At 38.0% G+C, this 25,343-nt stretch overlaps 1 protein-coding gene across 2 annotated transcripts in view; it reads right to left on the bottom strand.

Annotated features, from left to right (window-relative positions):
- Window positions 1-24,966, bottom strand: part of pde8a (phosphodiesterase 8A) — a 54,784-nt gene extending 29,818 nt beyond the window's left edge. The window contains exon 1 of one of the 2 annotated variants that reach the window (XM_064336549.1): window positions 24,546-24,966. In XM_064336549.1, coding sequence (XP_064192619.1) covers window positions 24,546-24,611 — 66 coding nt within the window. In that variant the 5' untranslated portion in view covers window positions 24,612-24,966. Of the gene's footprint in view, window positions 1-10,051; window positions 11,359-24,545 lie in introns of those variants that run through there. The other variant, XM_064336548.1, reaches the window with a different exon arrangement.
- Window positions 24,967-25,343: the final 377 nt, after the last annotated feature.

The raw sequence follows: 25,343 nt of genomic DNA, 5'->3' as shown, positions 1-25,343 counted from the left end.
GCAGGGTTCTACTTAGGCTGTTTTGTGTTTATCACTCTTGTGCCAAATACGTCAATAAATGCCAGCATCGCCTGTCAGTAAGACTACAAGGAGATTTAATGGTGCAATATACAAAGGAGAAATATTATGTTTATGGAATAAGCTTTTCCCTCAGTTCTAGGAAGACTTGCCTGGTCAATTAAACAAGCGTGGATCAAACATTATTGCAAAACAAAGCTGATTTGACAACCGAGGACAAAGTCCCACACTGGCTTTGACAAAGCCTTAGGAAACCACTTGTAACATTCTCAGGGCTGTATAACAGAGCTTTGGACAAAGCATGCTTCTGACTACTCCACCATGCAGTGCAATCCTGCATTACAGGCAGCTGGCTGGTAACTAGTGATCGAACACAGATCTACCCAATGTCTGGTTAGGATCAAAACTAATAGTCAGTTACAGTACAGTACGGGGACCCTGTGTCCGTGAGAAGTCTAAAGTTAAAATGTATGAAACGGGCCCCACCTTACCGCATATATCATTCCAGTTATGAACACTTTGCATTTTTAGGGGGATGAAAAACAATTATAAAGGTGGAACTACAACCCCGTGCTGCCCTTTCAGTCAGATCGTTTAATGGCAGTTCATTCTGTTTGCATTTCTTTCAACTTCAAGGCTCAGGCAAAAAAAAACCACTTCATCCTACCCATTATGCAGCACCTTAATGCTAACCTCATAAAATAAAACCCCTTCAGAGACAGTGTATCATTACATCAACGGGTCATTGAAATATATCTTTAATACTGGGGGGTGGGGGTATTGTTCATTCTGGGGCACTGCTACTTAGCCACATCTTCAATAAAGTGCTTTTCCTGGACTGTGAGACAAAGTGCTTCTTGTACCGCAGCCAGCAAATCCCCTGGTAACTGTGACCGCGGCCATCTCCAACGCAAGCTTAAAGAGAATTAGCAGCCCAGTGTCCACATGCAGACCACATCAACTGTAGTCCAGGTCGTCACATTAGGATAACAATATGGCTGTTTTATATGACAGAACACAAACCTGAGGGTCAGTTTCTGGTTAAGAGCTATGGCAGAGTGAGTGGGACGCTAGCGGGACGCTACCAATGGTGGGCTTCTGGGGCAGACTGTAGTCCTAGGGCATTTCCATTCAGGCTCCGTGTTATAAGCAGCAGGATTTTACACAGACAACACCTTCTTTGGGCCTATCTTCCCTTCTCTTCTTCTAGTTTTTCAGCCTCTATGCCAAGAGAGATATTGTGTGTGACAGAGGAAAATTAAAAACCAACATGCCCATTCACAGGCTGAGCAGTGATGCCCAGCAAAGGAAGAACAGCCTTGAGGCCATCTGGGTACAATGTACCAATGTATGCGAATCAGCTCTGAATTGGACACATTTTCAGCTACAGAGCAATGCTCTTATTTGTAATTATTTTGGGGACATTAACGGCCAAGCTGTGCAAACACACTGAGAAATGAACACAGAGGGAATTACTGATTACAAAACTCCTTTCACATAAAAAAATTGCCATTTGTACACAAGTACCGCCTCCAAAAATAAACACAAAATATCAGGAACAAAATTTAATATTACCGATTATGCTTAGCAGAAATGAGTCAAGACCAATCCTGTATTAAAAGCCAATCAGTTACAGTGAGCATGGGCTCAAGAGAGCAACGTCCATTTTAAAATGCAATAAAACATAACTGATAAAATGGGACATGGTCTCTTGTTTAAGACAGCAAATTAATTGTATACGAAATAAGAGTCTTATAAGCTGAGATATGCCATCAAAAAAGAAAATATATATCCCCTTGGTCTCAGCAGAGGCTTGTTCATATACCTAAATGTTTGCTTCAGATGCAATACCTCTACTAAGAAATATTTAAGAATTGTTCATTTCATCTGTTACTATAAATTAAAATTAGACTCATTTTTGATGAACAATGCAGTCTGTAAATAATTAAATACTGACAGTGACACAATGGCATATTTTTGGTTTGGCTCTATAATCCACCACATTTGTGAAACAATGAATATGAGGTTAAAGTGCAGATTATCAGCTTTAATTTGAAGGCATCTATATTTATATTGGGCAATCCGTGTAGAAATTACTGTCCTTTTTAAACATAGTCCCCCATTTTAGGCAACCAAAAATAATTGGACTATTGGCTACTCAGCTGTTTTTTTGGTCAGCCTTGTGTTGTTGCATCATTAGTTCATGCACAAGAACAGTTGATTCTATGTGTGGCATTTTTACTTGGAAAATAATAAATCATAATATATTTATAAATATTTGATATGATATATATCAATTATATTACTAATAAATCAAATCAGAGACATAGCAAAACATTAGGTGCGTCAAACTCAACTGTTTGATACATTAAGAAGCAAAAATGCATTGGTTAGCACAGTAATAGTAAACGTCCTGGTAGCCCACAGAAGACCACAGTGGATGGCAGAATAATACTTTCAATTATGAACAAAACCCATTTCAACTATCAAACAGATCAAGGACACTCTCCAGGATGGAGGCATAGATGTGTCAAACACTACAATAAAGTGATACTACACCAGCAATACCACAGAGGGTTCACTACAAGATGCAAACCACTGATTAGCGTCAAGGACAGAAGGGCTAGGTTAAAGTTTGCCTTAAGAAGTACACAAAAAAACATAGATCTGGAACAAAGTCTTATGGACAACAAGATGAGTATTAACCTGTACCAAAGAAAAAATTGCGAAGAAAGAAAGGAAATTCTCATGATCCTGATCTGAAACATGATGGAGATAGTGTTATGGCTTGAGCATGTATGACTGCCACTGGAACCGACTCTAAGGCAAAATCCCCATGAAACAAACAGGAACTGAAGATGGTTGCAGCACAAGCCTGGCAAAGTATTACCAGAAAAGATACTCAGCATCTGGTGATGTCCATGGGCCACAGACTTCAGGTAGTTATAAAATACAAATGATATGCAACCAATTACTAAATATGATTACTTTAAGATTATATTAAGTTGTCCAATTACTTTTCATCCCCTAAAATGGGGGGACTTTGTATAATAAGGGCTGAAATTCCTACACACATATGGATGTAAATACCCTCAAATTGAAGCTGACAGTCTGCACTTCAACCTCATGTTCATAATTTCTTTTCAAATCCATTGTGCTGGAGCACAGGACAATAAATACAAAAACTGTATCACCGTACAGACTGCATGGTACAGTATATAACCTACTATATACATGTCAGGCCACGTATTCTATTGTATTCTTTCCCTTCAATAATTTCAAAACATCATATCGGGTTTTATTTTTTTTCAGTTTTTGACACATTTTCAAAATGTGCCAGTGACCAGCAGGCTCATAATGCTGTGTAAGCACTTGCCTAAATCTGATACACAGTTATGGACTTTATGTGCCTTGTACTTCCAGTGCAAGAAGGCTCAGACCAACATGCAATTCATCATGAGGATAATTTCACCACAAGGAAATATAAACTGCCAATTGCACTCGCTTGTTGTGGAGAATAAAGGGCAAAACCCCTCAACAACACTGCAAGAGTTATCTGCCATTTACACTGATAACAAATGTATAGGCATGCTAAACAAGGCTAACAACCAAGGGCCCACAGCTAAAAAGCAAGGCTGCATCCACTACAAAATAGCAAAATGAAATATAAATAGGGGCAGTATGCAGGCTGGGCCCCACTGCCAAGAAATCACAGGCTCAAGCCTGGGCTATGTCATTAGCCATGTGAGGCTGGGAGCCCACAGTATCAGGACCCATTGTCTTCTCCCTACCGGTAACAAAGTGGGCTTACTTTGGTTCTTCCCAGCAGCAAACAGGGCATCCACAGGCAAATGGTTTTCAGTTAGAGAAATGAGCTCTGGGTCATTGGAGCGCAATGCCCTTTGAATAGACATGTGCGGCACTACTGGATATTCTTGCCATTTCCAAATAGGGGAGAAAATATGAACAAAATATTATATGCATTACTGTAATCCGTGCATCTCTGAAATGACAACAGAAGACAACAAGCATCATATTTTTAAATTATTATTATTATTGAAACAAAGGAATGATAACTTCACACCCTTGCACTTGAGGGGATCTATTAACCGGAGTATAAAACAGAACTATTTAATTGTTGGTTATGTCCAACTTCCTCAACCTTAATCTTCAGTTCATATACAATTATCTGACCCTGCTGCCTTCAGTCTGTTCATTGGAGGAATTCACTGCCAAACCAGAACGCTGCTTTGCAAATGAAAACAGCTTCCAAGAGTGTCACTGATAAAGGAGAATGCCAGTGACTTTCTAACAACTGGCAAGAGTGGGGCAACAAACCCTTAGTAACGGCTTTCACAGTTACAGCAGCAAACACGCGGAAAGAGAAGCATGCAGCGCGTAAGAGAAAGACAGAGACGGGGCGAGGAAGAGAGACAGCTACACAGCCACAGAGATGAGGCCTTGTGGCCTCTCTTGTTGCTTCCCCTTGGCTCGGGGAGCAGCAAACACAGTGGATTAATTCATTAGCTCACTAAACCTTTGCCCTCCTCTGGAATAAATTATCCAATGGGTCTCAGTTTCAGCTCTGCCCACCCCACCTCCCCCTACCATATTGCTTCATTAAAAGGAAGTCATGTTTAGGTTTGCCCTCTGTGCAGCAAACATCTCTAGAAATTTTTGAAAAGCACTGTTCTTTCCAAAGTAGAAAAACTATGCGAGGGCATCCAGGCTGGACCATATCAAAAATGTCCATTTACTCACCAATGTCCTGTAGATTGTGTTTGACGACACATTTTAACTCTATGAAAAACAATAAAGCGCTTAGCCAAAACAACGTTATTCATCTTTTTTGCGCAGAAAAAAATCTGTAGTCTTCACATGTACTGACTCTGTACAGTGACTCTGTAGAATGAAATCCCAGCAAAGTTAACGACTAATGTGAGGCCTTGCATTTGTGCCTTATCATAGACAGCAGCCCAGATGGTGGTGTGCCCTTGACATAGTCTCTCAGGCTGTAGGCGTCTCGCGTTTCTCTATTTCAGCAAGAGACCTGTAACTACAGGACACCCAGTTCAGCCAAAACAGCCATCCATACAGCCACCTGTCAAAGCACAGGTCAGAACCTACATTGCAGACACAGATAAGAGGACCCAGACAGAAGAGTTTTTAGATTTTGCCACTCCAAATCACTCTCCTTAGATGCCTATCGGTGAATGAAAATGAGTGTTTGAGTAACCATGGTCATAAGCGTACATATAATATGTGGTGTTTACTAGTGGTAGAGATGCCTGTAGCTTTAAGTATCATTCTGCTTTCTCTGAAAGTGATATACAGACCACTGGAATAAAGGATACATTTCAAAATACAAATGACTGCCAAGGATGCACAAGTACACAACCACCAATGACAGCTTAAACATCCCAATGCAACACAGAGCAGTAAAAACAATTTAAATATGCAACTCCAATATGGATCAAAATTAGGCTTACCAGACAATGGACCTCCCCCTACCCCCAAGCAATGACTAAAATCAAAGTGAGGCATTTCAACCAACCAAAGAGCCTAAAACAACTCTGTGTGAGAGGCTCCTTTTGTGGGGCAGTGACACAGATAGCCAATGTAGACTTTTCTTATGTCACATGTTTCAAAAGGCCAGCCCTAGTCTTCTTTGGCATGGTTTCTGTGTAGTCCTTGCTTGACAGGCACTTGAAACCCTAACCCAATGACATCTTTATAGTCTGCTTAACGTTTTTAAAATAGAGCGTCTCTAATCCAGCAGAAACTTAACTTGCAAGTGAAGACTACTAAGGACAACATACAGCAAACACAGGGACACAGATTCTTATTGCCCTCCAATCATCAAATGGCTATTATAATACTGGGCACCACACGTCCATGAAGACCATTTAAAAATAAAAATATCTTGTAATACAATGTCCATGAAACATTTAGGCCTACTGAACAAGGCTTTAATGCCCTGTACATATAAGGGTGTGACAAACATTAATCTTTCTCATCTGAAATATATCTACTTTTTTAACTGAATGGACTACACTAGACAAAGACATTGTCAAGATATTAAGTCATATGAAAGGGCTAATTCATTCAACCCTATTAGATAGAGGTAATGTAGTGAGGTGGAGACATTGACTAGGGTTCCAAAACATAACAGTACAATTACTTAGCAAATCTGCATAGTAATTATATCAATGTTATTTACTGAGAGGAGAAAGATACAGAAAAATGGCTTTACACGGCTGATTTTGTACAGAACCACACGCAAGTGCACATGGAATATGCTACAGTGTAATTTGCATGTTCCTTGGCCTGCCTCATTTTCCATATGGTATTACCACATCAAAGCAGCAAACATTTCAATGTTGTGCCATACAGAACTCATAAAGAAAACAATCAGCTGTAAATTCACCCTTATATGTAATCAACAAACTTCTGATTTGCCTGGACAGTCATACACACATAAGCACTGTTTGCATTGGTTTCTCAAAACATTCACAGCCTCAGGAAGCTTGACAATAGTGTATCCAAACTTGTTGAATACATCAATATCGACTGAAACACTGTTCTCAGTTGCCCCACACTCAACAATAATACATTTCCTGCAAGTGATGCAAGCATTTTGCGCATGTAAATGCAACAATAAACGGCAAAAAAAAACAAGAGAGAAGGATTCAGTCGAAAGGCTGAAAGATTAATGACATCACATTTTGAAGACATGCAGTTCAGTGTTCTCCTATAGTGCATCTTGTGGGGAAGCCTCCCACAATGCCAAGCGACATCAATGGGTGGTAGGTGGTGGCAGGCAAGCGAATGCAGAAGCTGACAAATTGGTACCATATCCTGACTGAGACACAATGAAAAGACACTCGGCAAAAACAAAGCAAAGAGATCCGGGAGGAGGAGACCATTTCTAGTTCTTCCCTAACGAATTCTGCTTGGCATCACTCTGGAAAAGATGAAAAATCAGATCACAACAAATCATTAGGCCAAGCCACTTCTATGCGTTTACAGAATGCCCTCAATTTCTTGCAATCTTTTCAGAAGTAAAAATGCCTCTACAAATTTTCAGATTTTACAGACAAGCAAACACAATTGCAGTTGTGTTCTCAGAAGGACTCCTATGGTCAGAATTGTAAGAGATATATGCTATGAAAATAATACCGACACCTCTACCTTATACTGTGCATAGCTGTTGTATGGATGTTATTAAACTATGAAAAGTCTGAGTTCAAAACACTCATTCAAACAGGCCGTGTTTGCTTTTGGGTACAGTAAAAAAGTGTAATAATGATCATTGCACCACTTCTTCAATAGATCCACACTTTCTATTAAACGGTTGCACAAGCTGAATATTATTAGCTTGATTGATGTGACCACACAATTCAGTATAATGTTGCAATATTTTTAAAATGAAGATACACTCACGTGAAAAATTTCCAAAATCAGAATATTCCTATAACCGCAGTTTGAGCAAAGTAATCAAAAGTTACTAATGAGTATAGGGTAGTTCTATAAATAAAAAAAATGTTTTATTGCATCTTTTACCTTGTTATGAAAGTGAACAGCTGAAGCATTAACTACACAAATAATTTCCTTTCTTCTCAGTAGAATTTTAAATACCCAATACTCAGATAATGTACTTAATTTTGTCACTCACTTTTGCCATACAAGGAATGCACCAATGCTATTGTTAAAAGAAAACAAAAAAAACATGATTGCAAACAGACGTGCACACACAAAACTAATGCACACCCGTGTACATCATCATATCTGGTCAAATGCAACAGATACATCATAGGAATGAAACACAGTTATGCCCCAGTCTGTAAATGACTAAATTGACTAAATTTACCATTCAAATAGAACTTAATTTCAATAGTAAGCTATGGACAAAATGACTTTTTGTGATGAAAATGCAAAGCTGAAACCCAAACTAGCATTTCCTTTTTCTAGAACTGACCATACACATAAAATGCACTACTTAAGCTCAGATGATGTAATTTCAATAATTCATAGTGATGTATAGATGCAAGTTCGAGGCAGACCACATTAGGGTCTTCAAAGAGAGAACTGAGTGGGAGACTGGAGTCACATGCTATTGATGCTTCATGTCCCTCAGCTTTCCATCCCTAGGCAATTTAAATTTTTTGACCGTCACTTATAATGCTCTATTTATAGATTTCCATTAACTGTGTAGATACCAATGCATTTTAACATATGGAGCACGTGGAGAGATTACATGTGCAGATTATTTCACGAGGAATCATGAGAACTCTGCTACTGACATAACTTGTATTAGATCCAATGTATTAATACAGATATGTGGGACCTTGACCGCTTTGGAATGTGCACACATATGCCTTGGGGCAAAGTGCTTGTGGATTTCTAAAGATTTTTTTGTTTTTATGCTGCCATATTGATGATGCCTATAAATGTTCCAATGATTAGGGAGCATACATTAAGGCACAATATAAGCTGTGACAAGAACCAAGAACAGGACCCAAAAAGCAATGACTGAAAGGAAATTACTGTATGAAGTTAATTTGCCTGGAGCAGAAATTAATACCATTTCTGGCAAGTTTTTTTTTTTTTCTGGACACTTTCCATTTACACAACATGGTACAGGCCAACCTACCTACAGTACACAAGACTTACAGGAATCCAGTCATATATGGCCTTAAAACACCATGCAGCTTAATAAATAACTTCAGAGAATTTGATCTCATATAAACCAGGTAAAGCATAATAGCTACAATTCCCTTCATGCTTCGAACTTGGCAATCCTGTCACTCTTTCAAAGTGTCAGTTTTCATTTTCCAGTAGTGAGTCAATACCCTATGCTCCATGTTCCATGTGGGAGACTATACATATAATTGGAACGTACAATGCAAATTAATAGACATCGAGAGGGTGAGCCAGGCGGAGATTAAATTACCTTTGTGCTTAAAATATCATATAGCCAAAAACAAAATGAAAATATAGAATAAATAAAAACTGTTTCTCCATGCCTGTCCGTGTGAAAGAGACTAGATATGAAAATACATTTTTTAAACTTATTTCCTTAGTCAGCTATTAACAACCGTTTCCTTCGCACATATTAAAAGCTCACAGAAGCATGACTGGTGTTCGTAATGGTATGGCACTCCACTTTGACATGACGTGTCTACTGCCCAGTCCAAGGCTCGTGCCACTTGAGCAGCATTATACCTTAAAGACAGTTCCTATACTCACTTTTCTCGTATCAAACGCAAATACGCAGGAAATATCGAAATCAAAACCTCATTATGCATAAAGTATAAAGGTACAAGGTATATTATACCATGCGGATTGACAGGCAATCTAGCACTGCAGGTACATGCTTTTCAGTTAATTCCTGTCAAAGCTATGCAGAAAACTTTTCTCCGGGTAAAGTAGGAAGGTGGGTGCATTCTCCACCATTTCATATGACTGACCTATATCAATTTCTGGACTAACTTGGAAACGTCTTCAATAGCTGAATAACAGTAGAACTGAGGCAATTTTTTTCCAGGTCGTATAATGTTGGACGGAGATGCAGTGGCCGTAGTACGGGATATTCGTTCAGGCAAGAAAAATATAACGTGTGTATGTGTCCCCAAAAATGCAGTTTGGAGGAACGAGACAGCAGTGTGTCGGTAGACAACATATCACTACTTGAGAGAAGGCGATTAGCCCGGAAAAATTGAGAAGGGTTGTGCCAAGTGAACTTTTAATAAAATCGTCTTCTTGAATTATGAAGGCGATTCCCTCCTTAAAACACTACCTTTGCGCCCATACAATTTTCTGATGTGATGTAATATGACAGTGAATAATTTTACAATAGTTTTTTTCAGTCAAACTTGTGCATCGCGCAATTCCTGATGGATATAGGCTACATGTAATAATTAATGTTTCAATGTAACACAGACATAGGAATACAGGTTAAACATACGTACATACGCGCACACACGGACAGAGAGCTTTCTTGGAGGTGGTAGGCTCCAGCATTAGTCCTCACCTTGTAACTTGAGGGTTTAATGGGTAATCCCGGGGCTGGATTTCCTTGCTGCTGAGACTGCTGTGTGGTATTGGTCTGTTGGGGCGAGTGAGAATCCTCGGACTCTTTTCCACTGTGATAGACCACCCTATCCGAGATATGAATGCTGGAGGCACAGCCCATGCTTCAACGCCACTTTTGCCAATTTATTTTTTCTCAAGTGCTTCTTTCTGCCCAGCTATCCCGTTTTACCTTGGCTATAGCTACAGTACATGGATATCTTCTTATTCCTTTTCTTTTAACCCTAAAGTAAAACGCTCTCACCCGTTTCCCTCACTGAGACCATGAATAATATATCTTCCTTCCCCCCCACCCCCCAACCAGGAAATAGATTTCCTTTCTGCCTTTTTACATGAAGTAAATTATCTATAATTTTTACAAACGCGCGTATCTCCAACAAATACATGAATTCCGAAATGCTTCTTGAACGGATATTCAATTCCATACGCAGTTTATTCTTCCTCTCGCTCTCCTTTTAGTTCTCGTACCAAACCATAACTTACTCCTTTTAAAAACTTTTTCACCTATCCGAAAATAAATCGGTCCGCTTCGATTCAGGCAAATGTCTTATCCATCATCTGTCCGAGCCTGTTGCTATTCTCTTCTTCCCCACCCAAAATAAATTAAATCCGCTTTTCCTGGATGTTTTCTTCTCTCTTAACAATCTGGGTACCCATTTGAAATTAAGACACGGGGCACAAACCTGTTCTTACAACAGTTTGGTCCACTTCAGTGCCATTCATCATCAACAGGCTAAACGATTCACAAAACATAGTATTCCACTTGGCAGCCGCTGTGATTTGAAGACTCCCTCCCATACAACAAAATGCGTTTTAGTCCAACCAAACATTCCAGTTAACTGCCCGAAAATACCAATTAGAAAAATTGGGATCCTTTTTGTAAGACTTCCATTCAGGCTCCCATTATTAGTTTTGATACAAAACGTGACATTAGAAAAGCATTTAAAATGGGCAACTGAGTATCAAAGGCCCACGATTTTTTTTTCCTCTTTTTAATGTAAAGGCTGTCACATTATCTGTGGTGCCACCTCTGATTAATTCACGCGTACAAAAGCAAATTGTTCTGCGTCCTTAAGTTTCAGGTCGTAAAAAGGAAGGCTTTTGATTGTTATTTATAAATGTGAAAGCAAAAAATTAGCCACATAATGCTGTTTTCTGTTAGTCTTTCTCTGCCTTTCCAGCGTTTGCCCTTCCAATTCTTCAGCACTGCTTGACAGCGGCAGATCCAATAAAAGCACCCGCAAGGATTGACCTACAGCCTTTACTGACGTCAATGCAAATGAGCTCAACTGAGCTAATCAGCAACGGCTTGCCTACAGCTGGGTGGAACCGACATTCAGAGGGAACTTTAAAAATGTACTGCAAGATTTCAAGCTGTTCAACAGATACGATTTATTTGAATGGCACACAAATTCAGGCCTGCAGCTGTACAGCCTATATGCAAATGTAAAAAAGAATACACCGCATTTTTGTTTTAAAATCGCATTCCATACTAAGTGTCTTCTAGCTTAAACTTTATTTTTAGCTATCCAACAAAATGTACAAATAGTGCACAAATACTAGGTTTTGGAGGATGTGTCAAGTGTAAAAGTCTGGAAAATATTAAGCCAGAATAAATAACAATTACTAAGTAAAGTATCCATAGGCTTTTAGATATATATCTATGGATAGATATATACCCTGATAACTTTAAATTCATTTGCCAGTATATGTCAAACATGATAAAAGCACAATGTGAAATTCAATTAACAATGATCTTAAAATAAATGGAATCAAATGCCATGCATGATGCATGTTTCAATATTTGTACCCCCAATAATTTGTTTTTAGTTATGGTAAGCTTTGTGCTTTGTTAATACTTCTCTCAGAATATTACATAAATCTCTTAATTCTTGTCTTGAAGCATTTACAAGACAAACTGGTGAAGGAAAAGTCTGTAAACATGCAGATCACACATGATCACAGCCTATCAATAATTATTTATGTTATGCCAATAGTAATAATTATCCCAATAGCACAATTTTTTTTTGTCTTGACAGGAAGAGTCAATACAGCAATTTCCATAATGAGTGAAGTTAAGACCTTGCTTGCACATGGACATGTTTGATTGTTCAAAGCATTCAAATCCCTGTTTCAGTGCTTCTTGAGTAAATACTGTCCCCGTAAGTCCTGCAAAATTGGTGCTGTTGTATTAGCACACTCATAAGAAATAGGTTTGTGGTAAAATCATATTAATTTCCTTAACCCAGGCATCCACTGAAAAATATTTGCTGTGATACATATTCAACCATTTTTAAAAAAGTATCTAAACCATGCCTATCACAGGGACCAACACCTGATAAAATATAAGTGCAATGGTTATATTCTGTGACTAGCTTCAAAGTATCCTCTCGTTGGTTATACCATACAATTAACTGCTTTCCTCACAAAATGTATTGCAAACATACATTTCATACTTGCAAAAACAATCTTTTTAAAACGTAACTATGTCAATGTCAACTAATCTGGTCATGAAAAATTTAGGTACAATAATGAGCCGTGAGAGAGATCTGAGACATCAATGTTCCCAGTATAAGCATACCAAAATAGTAGAATGAACCCGAACAGACATGACACTGTGACTCCTCCAAATTTTACATCTGCACCAGACATACTCCCACTGGGTCTACAGTATACCACACCAAAGTTTGCTACTTTTCAAGGTTCTGTGCAAACAAAACAAGAACAGTCCTCTCCACCTCCACCCTCAACTTAACCTCTGTTGGCCAAGCATCAGTCAGCAAGCAACATTCCCCTCTCTTTGGCGACAAAATACAAAAGTCTCTATTGGCTGAAATGTGACAAATGTATCTCTCTCTCTCTGTATGTGTGTGTGTGTGTATATATATATATATATATATATATATATATATATATATATATATATATATTCTGTCTACTCCCCCTTGTGGTCTTTATTGAAACACAAAACAACAGCAGGCTTTGTGGATAAAACACTTTGAATAAAAATGTATATGTCAGCACTTGTAAGCATACACATATGTAGTTATGTTAGGTTCACTGCATCTAATGTGTATTATATCTGTTCTAATGACTGAAAACTATTTGCATGGATACTCACATTAACTCATTTAGATATTTTTAGAGCGTCACTGAATAGCTCAGATGTGACCAACTTATAAATTAGTACAGTACTTCCTGCTAATTTTCAAAGTCTTCTGTGGAACAGGAAGCTGAGCACAAAGCACTGTCTAAAGCAGGACAGGATCTGTGGAGGTAGCCTCCTTAGCTATCACAGTGCAAAGGGCAGCTTCTGTCAAGTTTATATTGACATGCATTATTACAGTGTACATTTACATTCATGTTAAAGTTGAGATACAAAAGTGCCAAAAATTTAAATTAGGAAAATTATGAACAGCAGCTTCACTAGCAACCAGAGATATATACAGTATAGCCATTTGTTCAGAAATAAATTGTTTATTCCTGTAGATATTTCATATTTCAGAATACAATTTTTTAAAAATCTGAATACAATAGGAATAAAATGCAGAGGGAGAATTGGAAATCTGGCAAAAGATGATGCAGAGTGAAGATCGTAGTAATTTGATTCTGGATTCTGGACCTGATGGTTTAAATCCCCAAGTGAGGACAAAGCAAATTCTTGCTTTATGCTGTTTTGTGAAATCTAAACAGTTTTATGTTTTTAATTTAAACTTTAATATCCTGTTAACCATCATGTCAATATTATTATACTTTCTGAAACACAAGGATGAAATGAAAGATTTTCTAAGACAGAAAACTGTAAGGTTGAATATTTAATTTCAGTATTGTGCAGACCGCAGAAGCAAGGTGGACATTAGACTCCATAACAATTTCCTGTACATTTAGGTAAGTTCATGCCACTGGGTCTTTCCATGGCAAGCCCTTTTATAATCTGACAATATACTAATTTACAAGCCCCAAGAAACTGCGACATTATACAGATGAGTCAACTTTACTTGAAAGTATAGCTTTGCTTCTACACTACTGTATTTCCACAAGCTTCAGGACAGAGAAATTGACACTGCAAAATGAATGCAAGCAGGGTTGGAAATTAAAATTAAGGTTGCCGGCTCGCCCAAGGAAAGTACCAAAAAGAGAACACCAGCCCATTGGGCGAGTGGCAATTAAAAAGTGCATAACGAACTACAAACAGAATATCATGCTAAATTGTGTATTGATCTCTCACATCTCTACATGTCGATGTGTGTCTGCTGTGTTACCTAAAATTTCTTATGTGTCATAATGACGTGTGTCAGGCAGGCTCTTCCTGGCCTGCTTTCCCCTGGGGCTTCCCAGTCAGCCAATAAATTTGGGCTTGGTGAGCCAGTTGGTATTCAGCACTGTTCTGTAGTGCGAATGCAGATGCATTTTGAAGCTCACTTCCTGGTCTTGTTGAGAGATGTTGCTCACTAGCGCCAGTGCAGTTGGCTCCAGTATAGGTGTTTCAGCCACCCGCATCAATGTAAGTCAATGGTAACGATACAGTAAAAATACAAAGTCAAGAATTTTTCTCACATGAAAATGTAGTTGCAATAGGTGTTTTTTCTTCATCTAATCTCATCCCATAAGACGGTTTGTGAAGTTATTGTATTACTTGTACAAGATTGCAATAATTTTGAGGACAAATCAGGGACACTGCTGACAGTATTTCATGTGTTTAGTGGACGACAGGACCATATAAGTGTCCATCTTTCCCCTACTGTGCCAACTCTGGCTCCAAGTGGTTCAACATGGTGGTGCCCACAAACGGCACTTCTGGGGATTAAAACGGTTTTCACCAAGCGGATGACCAGTGTGAACACAGAGATGGCATCTCTGCACGACCTGCATCCATTCGGTTCGGGTTCAGGTGTCATTTGAACAAATCCACTCCTTTATTGGATATAACACTATCACATGATTATGTACTTTGCTAGCTAACTGCTATGATGATAAAGCCACGTCAAATTCAGTTCAATTCATATCATGAAAATGTTCTAGCTAAAGACATTTTTCCTTGCTAACTAACTTGATAACTATGCAAGTAGCTATTGAAATGTAAGGCTATTGAGACCCTCTTACTATGCATGCCTATATAGCATGAGTGTTTCACTTGCATATGCTCCTAGAATTTTGAAAATGTAAGCATAAAATATAATTTAGGAGTGCTGGTGCGTGTGAAAATTTTCCCCATGAAGCAATTTTATAACAGCAAAGGTATTTCTGTAAATACCAATTGTGAAGTATGTCTAGTAACCAAGGTTAGAAATGAAGCTAGCCCATTTGCTAGAGCCTAGTGGTTTGCATCTTGCACAGTGGCCTCAGTAGTCCTGTTTGTGAAGTATTCTGCAGATAGTATTCACTGACATATCCATGCCTGCTTCCTGAAGAGTGTTTCTGATCAGTCAGACAGGTTTTAGGGGGGTTTTCTTCATGATGGTGAGAGTTATGGTGAGATCACCAACTGTACAGGTTTTCCTTGGCCTGCAAGGCCTTTTCAGAATACTGAGCTCACCAGTGCTCATCAGTGCTCTTTTTCTATCTTTTTGATATGCCAAACAGTTGATTTAGGCAACATATGGTTGGGCCTATGTCTCTGACAGTTTTTTTTATTTCTCATCCTGATAATGGTTTCCTTGACTTTCATTCGCACAACTCTGGTGCTCATGTTGACAAACACCAATAACAAACACCAAAGGCAATCAAAAGCATTGAATCAAGACTAGGTACTGAAAGTTCTCTTATACCTGCACTACAGAAGCAATTGAACACATCTGGCTAATCAGAAACACCTGTGAAGCCACTTTTCTGGGTGCCCTGAAATGGGGGACTAGAAAAGTGCTGTCATTTCTACATGATTAAATCAAAATGTATAGAATTACCCATTAATAAAATCTGAAAATCTGCACTTTAACCAACTATGAATTGTTTGATTACAAATAAAAAATTGTGGAGTACAGAGCTAAATCAAGAAAAATATGTCTTTGTCCCAAACATTATGGAGTTCAAACACTGCACTGTAGTGTGTTCTTTGTCCGCATACAGCAGGCTACTTCACACTAGAAGGTTGAATGATACTACCCCCACCAATATAAACACCACTTGTATGCAAGTGTCCTGCAGTACATTTTCCTGAGTCCATGCAATAGGGCAGCTAGAAGTGAATCAGACATCATAGGACACATTTTAAAAGACTACAATTCAAATCATGAATGCAAATGAAGAGAAAAAGATCATGGAACAGTGAAGTAGTTCAGATATTTCCTCCACTATGTGCTTTGTTCATCTTCCGAAATGACAAACGTTTGGAAAGATGATAAGGGCAGAGAAGTTGGTGGACCTGACTGAACCCCCATCTAAAATTCTAGTGTTATACAACACCATGAAAAAATGATTCATACACACCAAATCGCAAAGTTCAATGTTTAACCATTTCCCATTATGGAAAATAAGTCCTACTGTTCCAGAGTGCAAGAAAAATATTCCTCCTCACACAATGAGACAACCCACAGGGTCTACAGGGTACTGTATGTGAAATATGTTGAAATTGTGCCTACTCAATGATTGCTTGTTTTACTTGCATAGACTGCTTTGTTGCTGTTTTTGTTTTGTTAATCAGATTAACCTACAGGGTCCAAGTTAAACTACGTGCTCGTTCCCTGCTCTTGGAACTGTACTTCCCTCTAGGGTTTTCAACACACTTGTTCCTGGTTTTGGTTATACACTTTGTTGTACATCGCTGTTGTACGAGCGTCTGCCAAATGGCTGTAATGTAATGTAATGTAAATATGTTTGTTCAGAATGATACTAAACTGATTTTCTCAGACAATCCAGCAGTCTACTGAGTTTATGATGGTCAACTTGATGTAACAGAGCCCAAAAACAAAGCAATGTAACCAAAGTGTGAAGATAGTCTTGTCTTGATTGAACCAATGTACCTTCATCTGCCCTGTTCTGAGAGAGTTGGTGAATCAAAGACAGCAGAAAAGTCTGCTGATTGCCTCTCCTCCAATAATAGACATAAGTAACCCTGGCACTGAGTGTTATTTTTGGTCAGACTCTAAGACCTTGATCCACTCAAAAAATACAGCAATTATACTGCCAGTGTGAACCTGACTGTCACCAATGGGAATGCATTCATTTTTTTCAATGGATTTCCACACTGAAAGACACTGGTTAAAGGCTGTTCTGATTCAGCAAACAGCAGACACTAGTCTATAGACCTCTGTAATTATGTTTTTGTGGTGCAATATAGGAAAACATCCAGTAGATGGGTGTGCAACACAAGAAAAATAATAATCCTAGGCTTTTGGCCACATCTTTGTTGGAGCATTACTGCGGTGCTATTCGGGATACAAATGAGGTGGGTGAGTCACGATCTTGTAGACTTACAATTTACAATTTAGATGTTAGCCAGACAGGTTTAGATATTTACAAAAGGAGTTTGTGTGTACTATATACAGGTACCCTAAAAGCTGTTCCAAGCAAACAATGCCTTAATTTCTCTTAAAAAAGAGAAACAATATTCCCAGCACATTTGTTCATGGCTATGTATCCATCGCATAACCTAAGAATCTACCCTCTCAAATGGACATAGCCTTGCAATTCATCATTTACACTTTGTGTAAGTGACATAGTGCTTTGAAAATCAGCCCTTCTTTAAATGTATTTACTTATTGCTGTTAGTTGTTTTGTAATGTAATGTACATTGATGATTTATGGGTGGAAATACAAAATACAAAACAGTGTGACTGCTTGTATACAGTATGTTCACTTTCAGACAGAATCAGGGAACAGCGAGGCTGTATTTTGTAGTTTAAATTCAGGGTGGAATTGAATCCTTCCGGTTTAAGACAAAATGTGTATGTCAGACAAAAACTGGAGGATTAAACTGCATTTATCATGACATTTACGATAAAGCCTTGTGTATGCCTTCACCAAGGCCTCAATTTAAAATTCTCCAATTCTGCGATGACCAACAAAAATAAAAGTCCAATCTTTCTTGGGAAAATGATTGCAACACTTCAGCCAAAAAGAAACAGAACAGTACATTGGCCAACTGAAGTGTATAACTGAATTTCTGGACAAGGAGTCAATGCTGCTTTCAAATTGGAATAACACTTCATGGTATTCTAATTTTAAAAAACTTAATGAAGACTGAAACACTACCCCTTTGTGACCTGTCTCTCTCCATGTTTAACATTAAAAAATGATTCATTTTTATTTACTGGATTGACAGATGGCATTTGATGTAAGCACCTGCTGTCATTTTTGAGGCTCAAATGCTCTATTAATCCATTTATGGTTTCTGTTGAGCATCGTTGTAATGAATATTTACACATCTAACTTCTTAAAAGATTTGTGAATTCAGATTGATCCTTCAGAACAGGTTACAATACAGACAAACCCAGTGGAGAAATGGTTTCAAAATACATATCACCACTCACTATGTATTATGGATATGAGCAGTGAGCCATACCTTGTTTTCATCAGAGGAAGCATGACCCCTCTATCCAAAGCACTACAGCAATTCACCCCACTGAAGTTCAGAAACTGAACAGAACAAGCAGACTAGTCACAATCATCTTTCAATGTGATTAACTCAAACAGGTATAGAGATATGAATTGAGGGAGAAGTCTTGCCAGATTATATTCTAACTACATTTAGGACACCACTAGATCTGCTATGGACAGGAAAGGCACATGGGCAGCCAAATGACCAGGGTCTGTTGATGTTCAAATTCATTAGCTCCCCTTTGCAGACTCATTACTGTGCAGTAGATTATCTACTGTACATGCTGACAGCTGGTTAACTAATGGTGGATTAAGGTCCTACTATGAAGATTACTTGGCCCTAAATGCATACAGTACTGCACACATCTATTTGCCACATTGGGCTCTATATTCCAGAATCAATGTCACACAGCACATGGGCACAGTCAGTGGTGCAGTGTGTGGTGCACTGGGCAGGGCTTCTGATTGCTGGTATTTTTGGGTCCAGAGACGAGCAGCGCACAGCACAACCCTAAAGCCACACATCGTCCAACGAGTTTGCCTGGCATCGCTCTCGCCTTCCACAATCAGCCACTTGTGGCGTTTTCTGTTTTTAAAAAGATGTTCCTTAAATGTATATCGATGGTATATTTAGGAAATCCCTGCATAGCAATAATTAACAAGTCCTCCTTTACAGAACTATGTGGAGTGGGGAAATCGGAGACAGTTTGCACGTCGGATCTTTAATCTGATTGGTTATCGCACCATGTTCCCTGTCCGTCCGGCTGCTCTGCCGACTTGTCTCCCGTCACCTGATATGCCAGCATGCCTAGCGGATGCAAAAAAAAATGGCTCCCACTGAAATGAATGGAATGCTGTTTAGAACCATCAGCGTTCTGTCCCGTGAATGTTGCAAATTTTAACGATTTTTGCAGTCATTTTTTATTAACTCTTATAACTGTCCTGCACATACTTCACAGTTGAAACATCGGACTACTTTAACGTTTGTTTAAATTTATGTGAACTGTTTGTGATCACCGCAAACTGTGATTTATTGTAGCAGACAAGTGCTCTTTGTAGTGTAATTTCACAGCTTTTTTTTCTCTGTCGCGGGGACAACTTGACGTGAAAAGTGTTATACCACTGCCTAATTACATCTATATGGAATCATTCATGTTGCTAAAAATGCTGTTTTCGATATCTTTAACCACCTTTGCTCTTTGCTTGGTATTTTGCATGTAGCACCTGAGGGTGCATCCTCAACGGAGGTGTGGGTGGGGCTGAGGACGGAGGAGGAGACTTATTTGACTTCAAACAGAGAGTCTATAAGGGCCTCAAAAAACCTGCATAGTATGCCTTTAAGTGCAAAATATAAGAAGGAAGCTGTATGTCTGGCAACATGGACTTATCCTTTTAGTTCCCCAGCCTCGTACTCTCCCACATTTACAGCAGTACAATGACTGCTACATCAGCAGAGTCCCCTGATATACACTGAAATGAAGCTTATAAAAGCATTCTAAATGGACTGTGTTTTATATGTAAATATAAATCATTTTTCAGCATATGTCACATTTTCTCCATTTACACAGAAATATGAATTCAGTCGACACTGAAATCAATGCTGAACACTGTGTAAAAAACGAGATAAAGGATAGCTATTACTGTTTTATATTATTCAAAGCTAACAGTAAAGTGTAATGTGTTTTTAGTCTGTCCTTATGATTTGCTTTAATCTACTGGTCATCTGTTTAGACACACTGAAAAGGATGAAAGCTCCTGCACAGAAATGTAAGTACTAATATAAGAGTATAAGTGAGAAAAAGTAAAATATGTGCCATGCCATTTTGAACCAATTGAACCTTGATCCCATACCTTGCCAAGGAACTGGCTGTACTATCATACGCCCTTTCATCATGATAATGAACAGACAGACCATCCCTATAACCAAGGACAACCAACTGGGACCAGCACTAACCCATGTGTCAAGGAAAGACTGCACTGAAAAGAAAAGAGTGCATATAATCACATATTTTAAAAATACCAGCTCGGGCAGGCCTCTTAAAAAGGCTGACAGTCACACTTATGAATGAAGACGGCCCATGACTTTACAGAGGATCACTTGCTAAAATACGTTGATATACTCATTACAGATAAATTGTCACAAGCACATTGAGAGCTCAGAATGTGTAATGTATGTATATAACATCCTTACTTAAAATTCCACTTTACACATGATATAATCCAGTTTACACTTGACAATGGCACTTGTATACTTGTATGAAGGACCAAAAATGTGTCATTTATTTATTAAAAATAAATTAATAAATAAATGACACAAAAATAAATAAATAAATAAATGCAAAGAAATGTGAAATTAATGTAGGATACACAGACGTAAATTAGTGAATGGACGTAATTTGGTATTTGTGCATTTATTTATTTGCCTATTTCTTTATATTGTCAATTATAAAATTCTATACTTACTTATTCTGCATGTATTTATTTCTTGATTTATCTCTGTAGCTTATTTTTTTCTCCATATGATAATGAGGGGGCGTGGCATTTACATTCAAGCATAGCAATCAAGTCCAGAGGTGGGGAGTAGGAGGTAGGCACATGCAGGTGTGGAGATGTCAAGATGTCTGATTGACCAGAACAACAGTCTGTGGCCCTTACTTGAGTTTTCTTATTTGGCTCAGTTTTGAAAATATTACTAATATTACTCGATTAATAATTTTTAATATTTAAGGACGGAGTGTAGCACAGTGGGTAAGGAACTGGACTTGTAACTGAAAGGTCGCATGTTCGATTCCCGGGTAGGACACTGCCGTTGTACCCTCGAGCAAGGTACTTAACCGAAATTGCTTCAGTATACATATCCAGCTGTATAAATGGATACAATGTAAAATGCTATGTAAAAAAGTTGTGTAAGTCGCTCTGGATAAGAGCGTCTGCTAAATGCCTGTAATGTAATGTAATACAAACGACCAACAGCCCTTGACTATATTACATACCAAAATTACATTTCTGAGCCAGACCATCAATTTAAATGAAAGTACTGGGAGTGAAATGTTACGTTTAACCCCGCGGGTGGGGAAAAAACTAACATGGCGGGTGGTATACCTAACAGTCTTAATAGCTTCAAACGTTCACTCAAAGTAGGGTAATTCAATACAATTTGATGTCATAGGATACAAACACAGTTTTTAATCTATTTAATGGTTACATGTAAATGTTTTTCACAGCCTACCTGTATCAGTGAAACTGTATCACAAGACTGTACATTATTCTCCATTTCCTGTCGAATGTCTTCCCTTTCCGATCCTAACAGCAGTATTAATCAATGTCAAATGTCACCACTTAAAGACTGGCTAAGCTATTTTTCATTGCCTTTAAATTGAATCTAATATATTTACAAATATCAGGTCTGAGCTGAATAAATAAAATCAATTGGTTAATAAATAGTCTACTGACAACAGGCTGACAATTTCTTTTTTTTAAAATTTGAAACATATCAAAGAGTTCCCGGAAGACCCCAGTCAGTGGTTCTACTTCTCATTTCTAATTTTCTACAAGCAACTACACAGGACTGTATTGTTTGAGCTATCTATTTTGCATTGTGTACCTATGTGTTTGTATGTCTTCATATTTTTTTACTGTAAGCTATCATGTGCATTGTATTGTATGTAGATTCTTAGGAAATGCTCTCTAGCTTAGGCCTACAATATTCTGTCATTGGCCACATACAACATAGAAGTTGCATATTCTGCCACTACTAGGAATTTCTATCATTGGCAGCATACATGAAACACTGTGTTAAGTTAAACCCGCCTGGGGTGTGTCTGTACTTTAGACTACAATCCCAGCAAGCTAGTGCGCTATATCAAAACTATGCAATCTGTTAGTCACTAAAAGACTATTTATGATTACATTTGGATTCCTTGACATACACACGCAATACAGTACCTGAAAAATACTTTGGGGCAAAAATTGTACTTGCATATAGCCAAAACAGACTTTTATTTGACAATATCTCCCAAAATATTTCTTGAAAACTTCCGCAACTCATTGAAGACAAAGAAGACATAATTCTGCGTGTTTGGTCTCCAATGGAACCACCTAAAAAGTTTGCATGTTATATTTAGCCCCACTCTCCCCTACTAACGTAGTCAAGGCAACCGATGTACAAGCAAGGCTTGTACAGTCAATCTACGCACTCTGACTCTGGTATCAATCAACCAATGGGAATAAGGTGACATACTTTGATTAACAGCCCGTGTATTTCCATAAGGACAAGTAAATATAGAAAAAAAAATATTATAAAATACTCTATACAGAAATAATTAATCAAGAATCAACAGAATAATAATTAATGATAAAGGAAATAAATAAATAGTGAAGTAAGTATAATGAATAATTAAGGAAATATAAAATAGGCAAATAAATGCAGAAATATCTATTTATGTCAGATTGTATCTATTTATTAATGTGTACATTCATTTATTTTGATATTTTTCTTGCATTTATTTATTTTGACTTCACTTAAATTGGAACCACCTAATTTTAGAAATGCCACTCTTTCCGAAATATACAGATAAGGCTTTCCAAATATTGTTAATTAAATAGATAATTGTTTAGCAAAGAGTCAAACATTTCCTCTTTTTCTACCATTGTCTGTTACTTTACATTTTACTTGCGCATTCCTGTGATTTAATGTTTTAATTTTCCATTTGGTTATTATAGCACTGTCACAGAACATAATTATGTGTGACAATATGGATATCAATTTCAATATACAAAGACCTGACCTAAAAAGGAGACTGCATTTGTACAGGGCCCAGAATTTTGTGCTACACCCCTGCCTATGTCAATCAATTTCGCTTTTGTGAATCCCAGCACAACTCATGATTTTCAAGTTGCATCTCATTAGTCTAACACTCTTTTGCTAACACCAGCAAAACTTGTCCAATTACTATAGTTCTATGAAAACACCCAAATGAGATTCCATGTAGGCCAACTGGTTTAAAACAGCCACTTTCTTTGCTAATATGGTCTCAGGTGTAAAATATGAGCATAACCTACTGCAAGTGTGAAATATATTTAGCAAGGTTAGAAATCTAAAATACCGCATCTTTAATTCATAAAACTAGGTAAAACAACGGATGTGCTAGACAGGTTTAAATGAAAAAGTTTGAACAGAAAAATCTATGAACGATCCTCAAACATAAAAGTGATCTTTGGGTCTGTTTATCTCTGCATGCCTAAATCAGACACTCAGTCACAGAAGAGTTAAATGAAACTGACAAACCTGTAAGACTCACTGCACATAATGGATATGAAAATCCACAGGTACCCAGAATGAATATGTGAACCCACACTGACAAATTCCTTTAAACAGCAAACTGAAAAATGAACAATTCTCTCTTTGACGCTCTTTCGCGTGGAACTCTAGGATAGCCTTCTATCCGCCAATGGGTTCTGAGTCTCCACAATATGTAAAATATCTGTGCAATTACTGTATGAGGTAAATGGTTTAGGTGGATAATAGCCTATTATAGCTTTGTGTAGCATCGGGAATTAGGCTACGGACTTTTCTTTAGTATTAGATATTTGATACTTCAGAAGCCGTACAATGAAATGTCACTTCTGAAGTAATTGCCGGGCACCTCACAAAAATCATGGGCAACTAATGGCAACTAACTCTTGGTCTAGTCTATAGGGCTACACAGCAAGTGATTTGGACATTAAACTCTTTTATTCTGGCGATATTAAATTCTCTCTCTTCAAGCAAGACGTTCTACATCGTATTAAGGATACCCTAATTACCATTTAAGTAGCAAAGGCCGTCTGTCAGCTTTCACACTTAAATGCAACCTGCAACATAATGTGCTTTTCTCTTTTTAAATATTTTATATTCAAACCTTGTGCTGTGGTCCATTTTTCACCCAGTCGTCATCAAAATGATGAATTAAGTTCTGTTCTTCCATTTCAAATGACTTCCTTCACACCGTGTTTCCAAGTAGAATCGGACTCGTCCAGACTTGTAAGAAAAGCATCAGCAAATTTTCTGTCATAGATGATATATTTACGAATATCAGATAAGAAAGTGGATGTTAGGCTATCGATGGCGATTTCGTCTATTATTTCGTCTTTGCACCTGATAAGCATTTCCAGTAGTCTCTAATTAGCAAAAGTTTCTAGAATGTCGTTTCCCCTCCACGGTGAAGACCACTATACACGTAATAACGGAAGGGAATTATATTATATAATAACTCTGGATTTTTGCAAACAGTTCGCCTATAATTCCGGTTAAAATCTATTCGGCGGACAGGACAGGCTAGCCTACTCTACAACATCTAGACTGATCTTCAGACTTCAGTTCAAATTGAAAGGGTATACTTACAGTTTCTAGCTCCTCCCCTTCTGGACACCTTGTAAACGTTATGTGGTCATTTGTATCCTTGCTGGCAACTAGCTATATTACTGCGCTACAGTGTTAATCTATCCCAGTGATGTCGGTTTTAATCCTATTAGCATAGCCTATATTATAATTATTATTTTAACTTTTGAACTTACTTCATAGCTACACTTCTACTTTGGGACTGTTCGTCTCCAACAGTCCCATTGAAGGCTATTCAAGAAGGTGCCTAAACCTCTATCAAACTGTTCAAAGTATATCGCTGCTGTAGGCTAGTTGTTTGCTGAGTCTGAAGTTCACG

This window comes from Anguilla rostrata, chromosome 5 (genome assembly GCF_018555375.3).
Source record: "Anguilla rostrata isolate EN2019 chromosome 5, ASM1855537v3, whole genome shotgun sequence".
Taxonomy (NCBI): domain Eukaryota; kingdom Metazoa; phylum Chordata; class Actinopteri; order Anguilliformes; family Anguillidae; genus Anguilla; species Anguilla rostrata.
The sequence above is the reverse complement of the archived record's forward strand: the minus strand, read 5'-3'. Positions and strand labels throughout refer to the sequence as shown.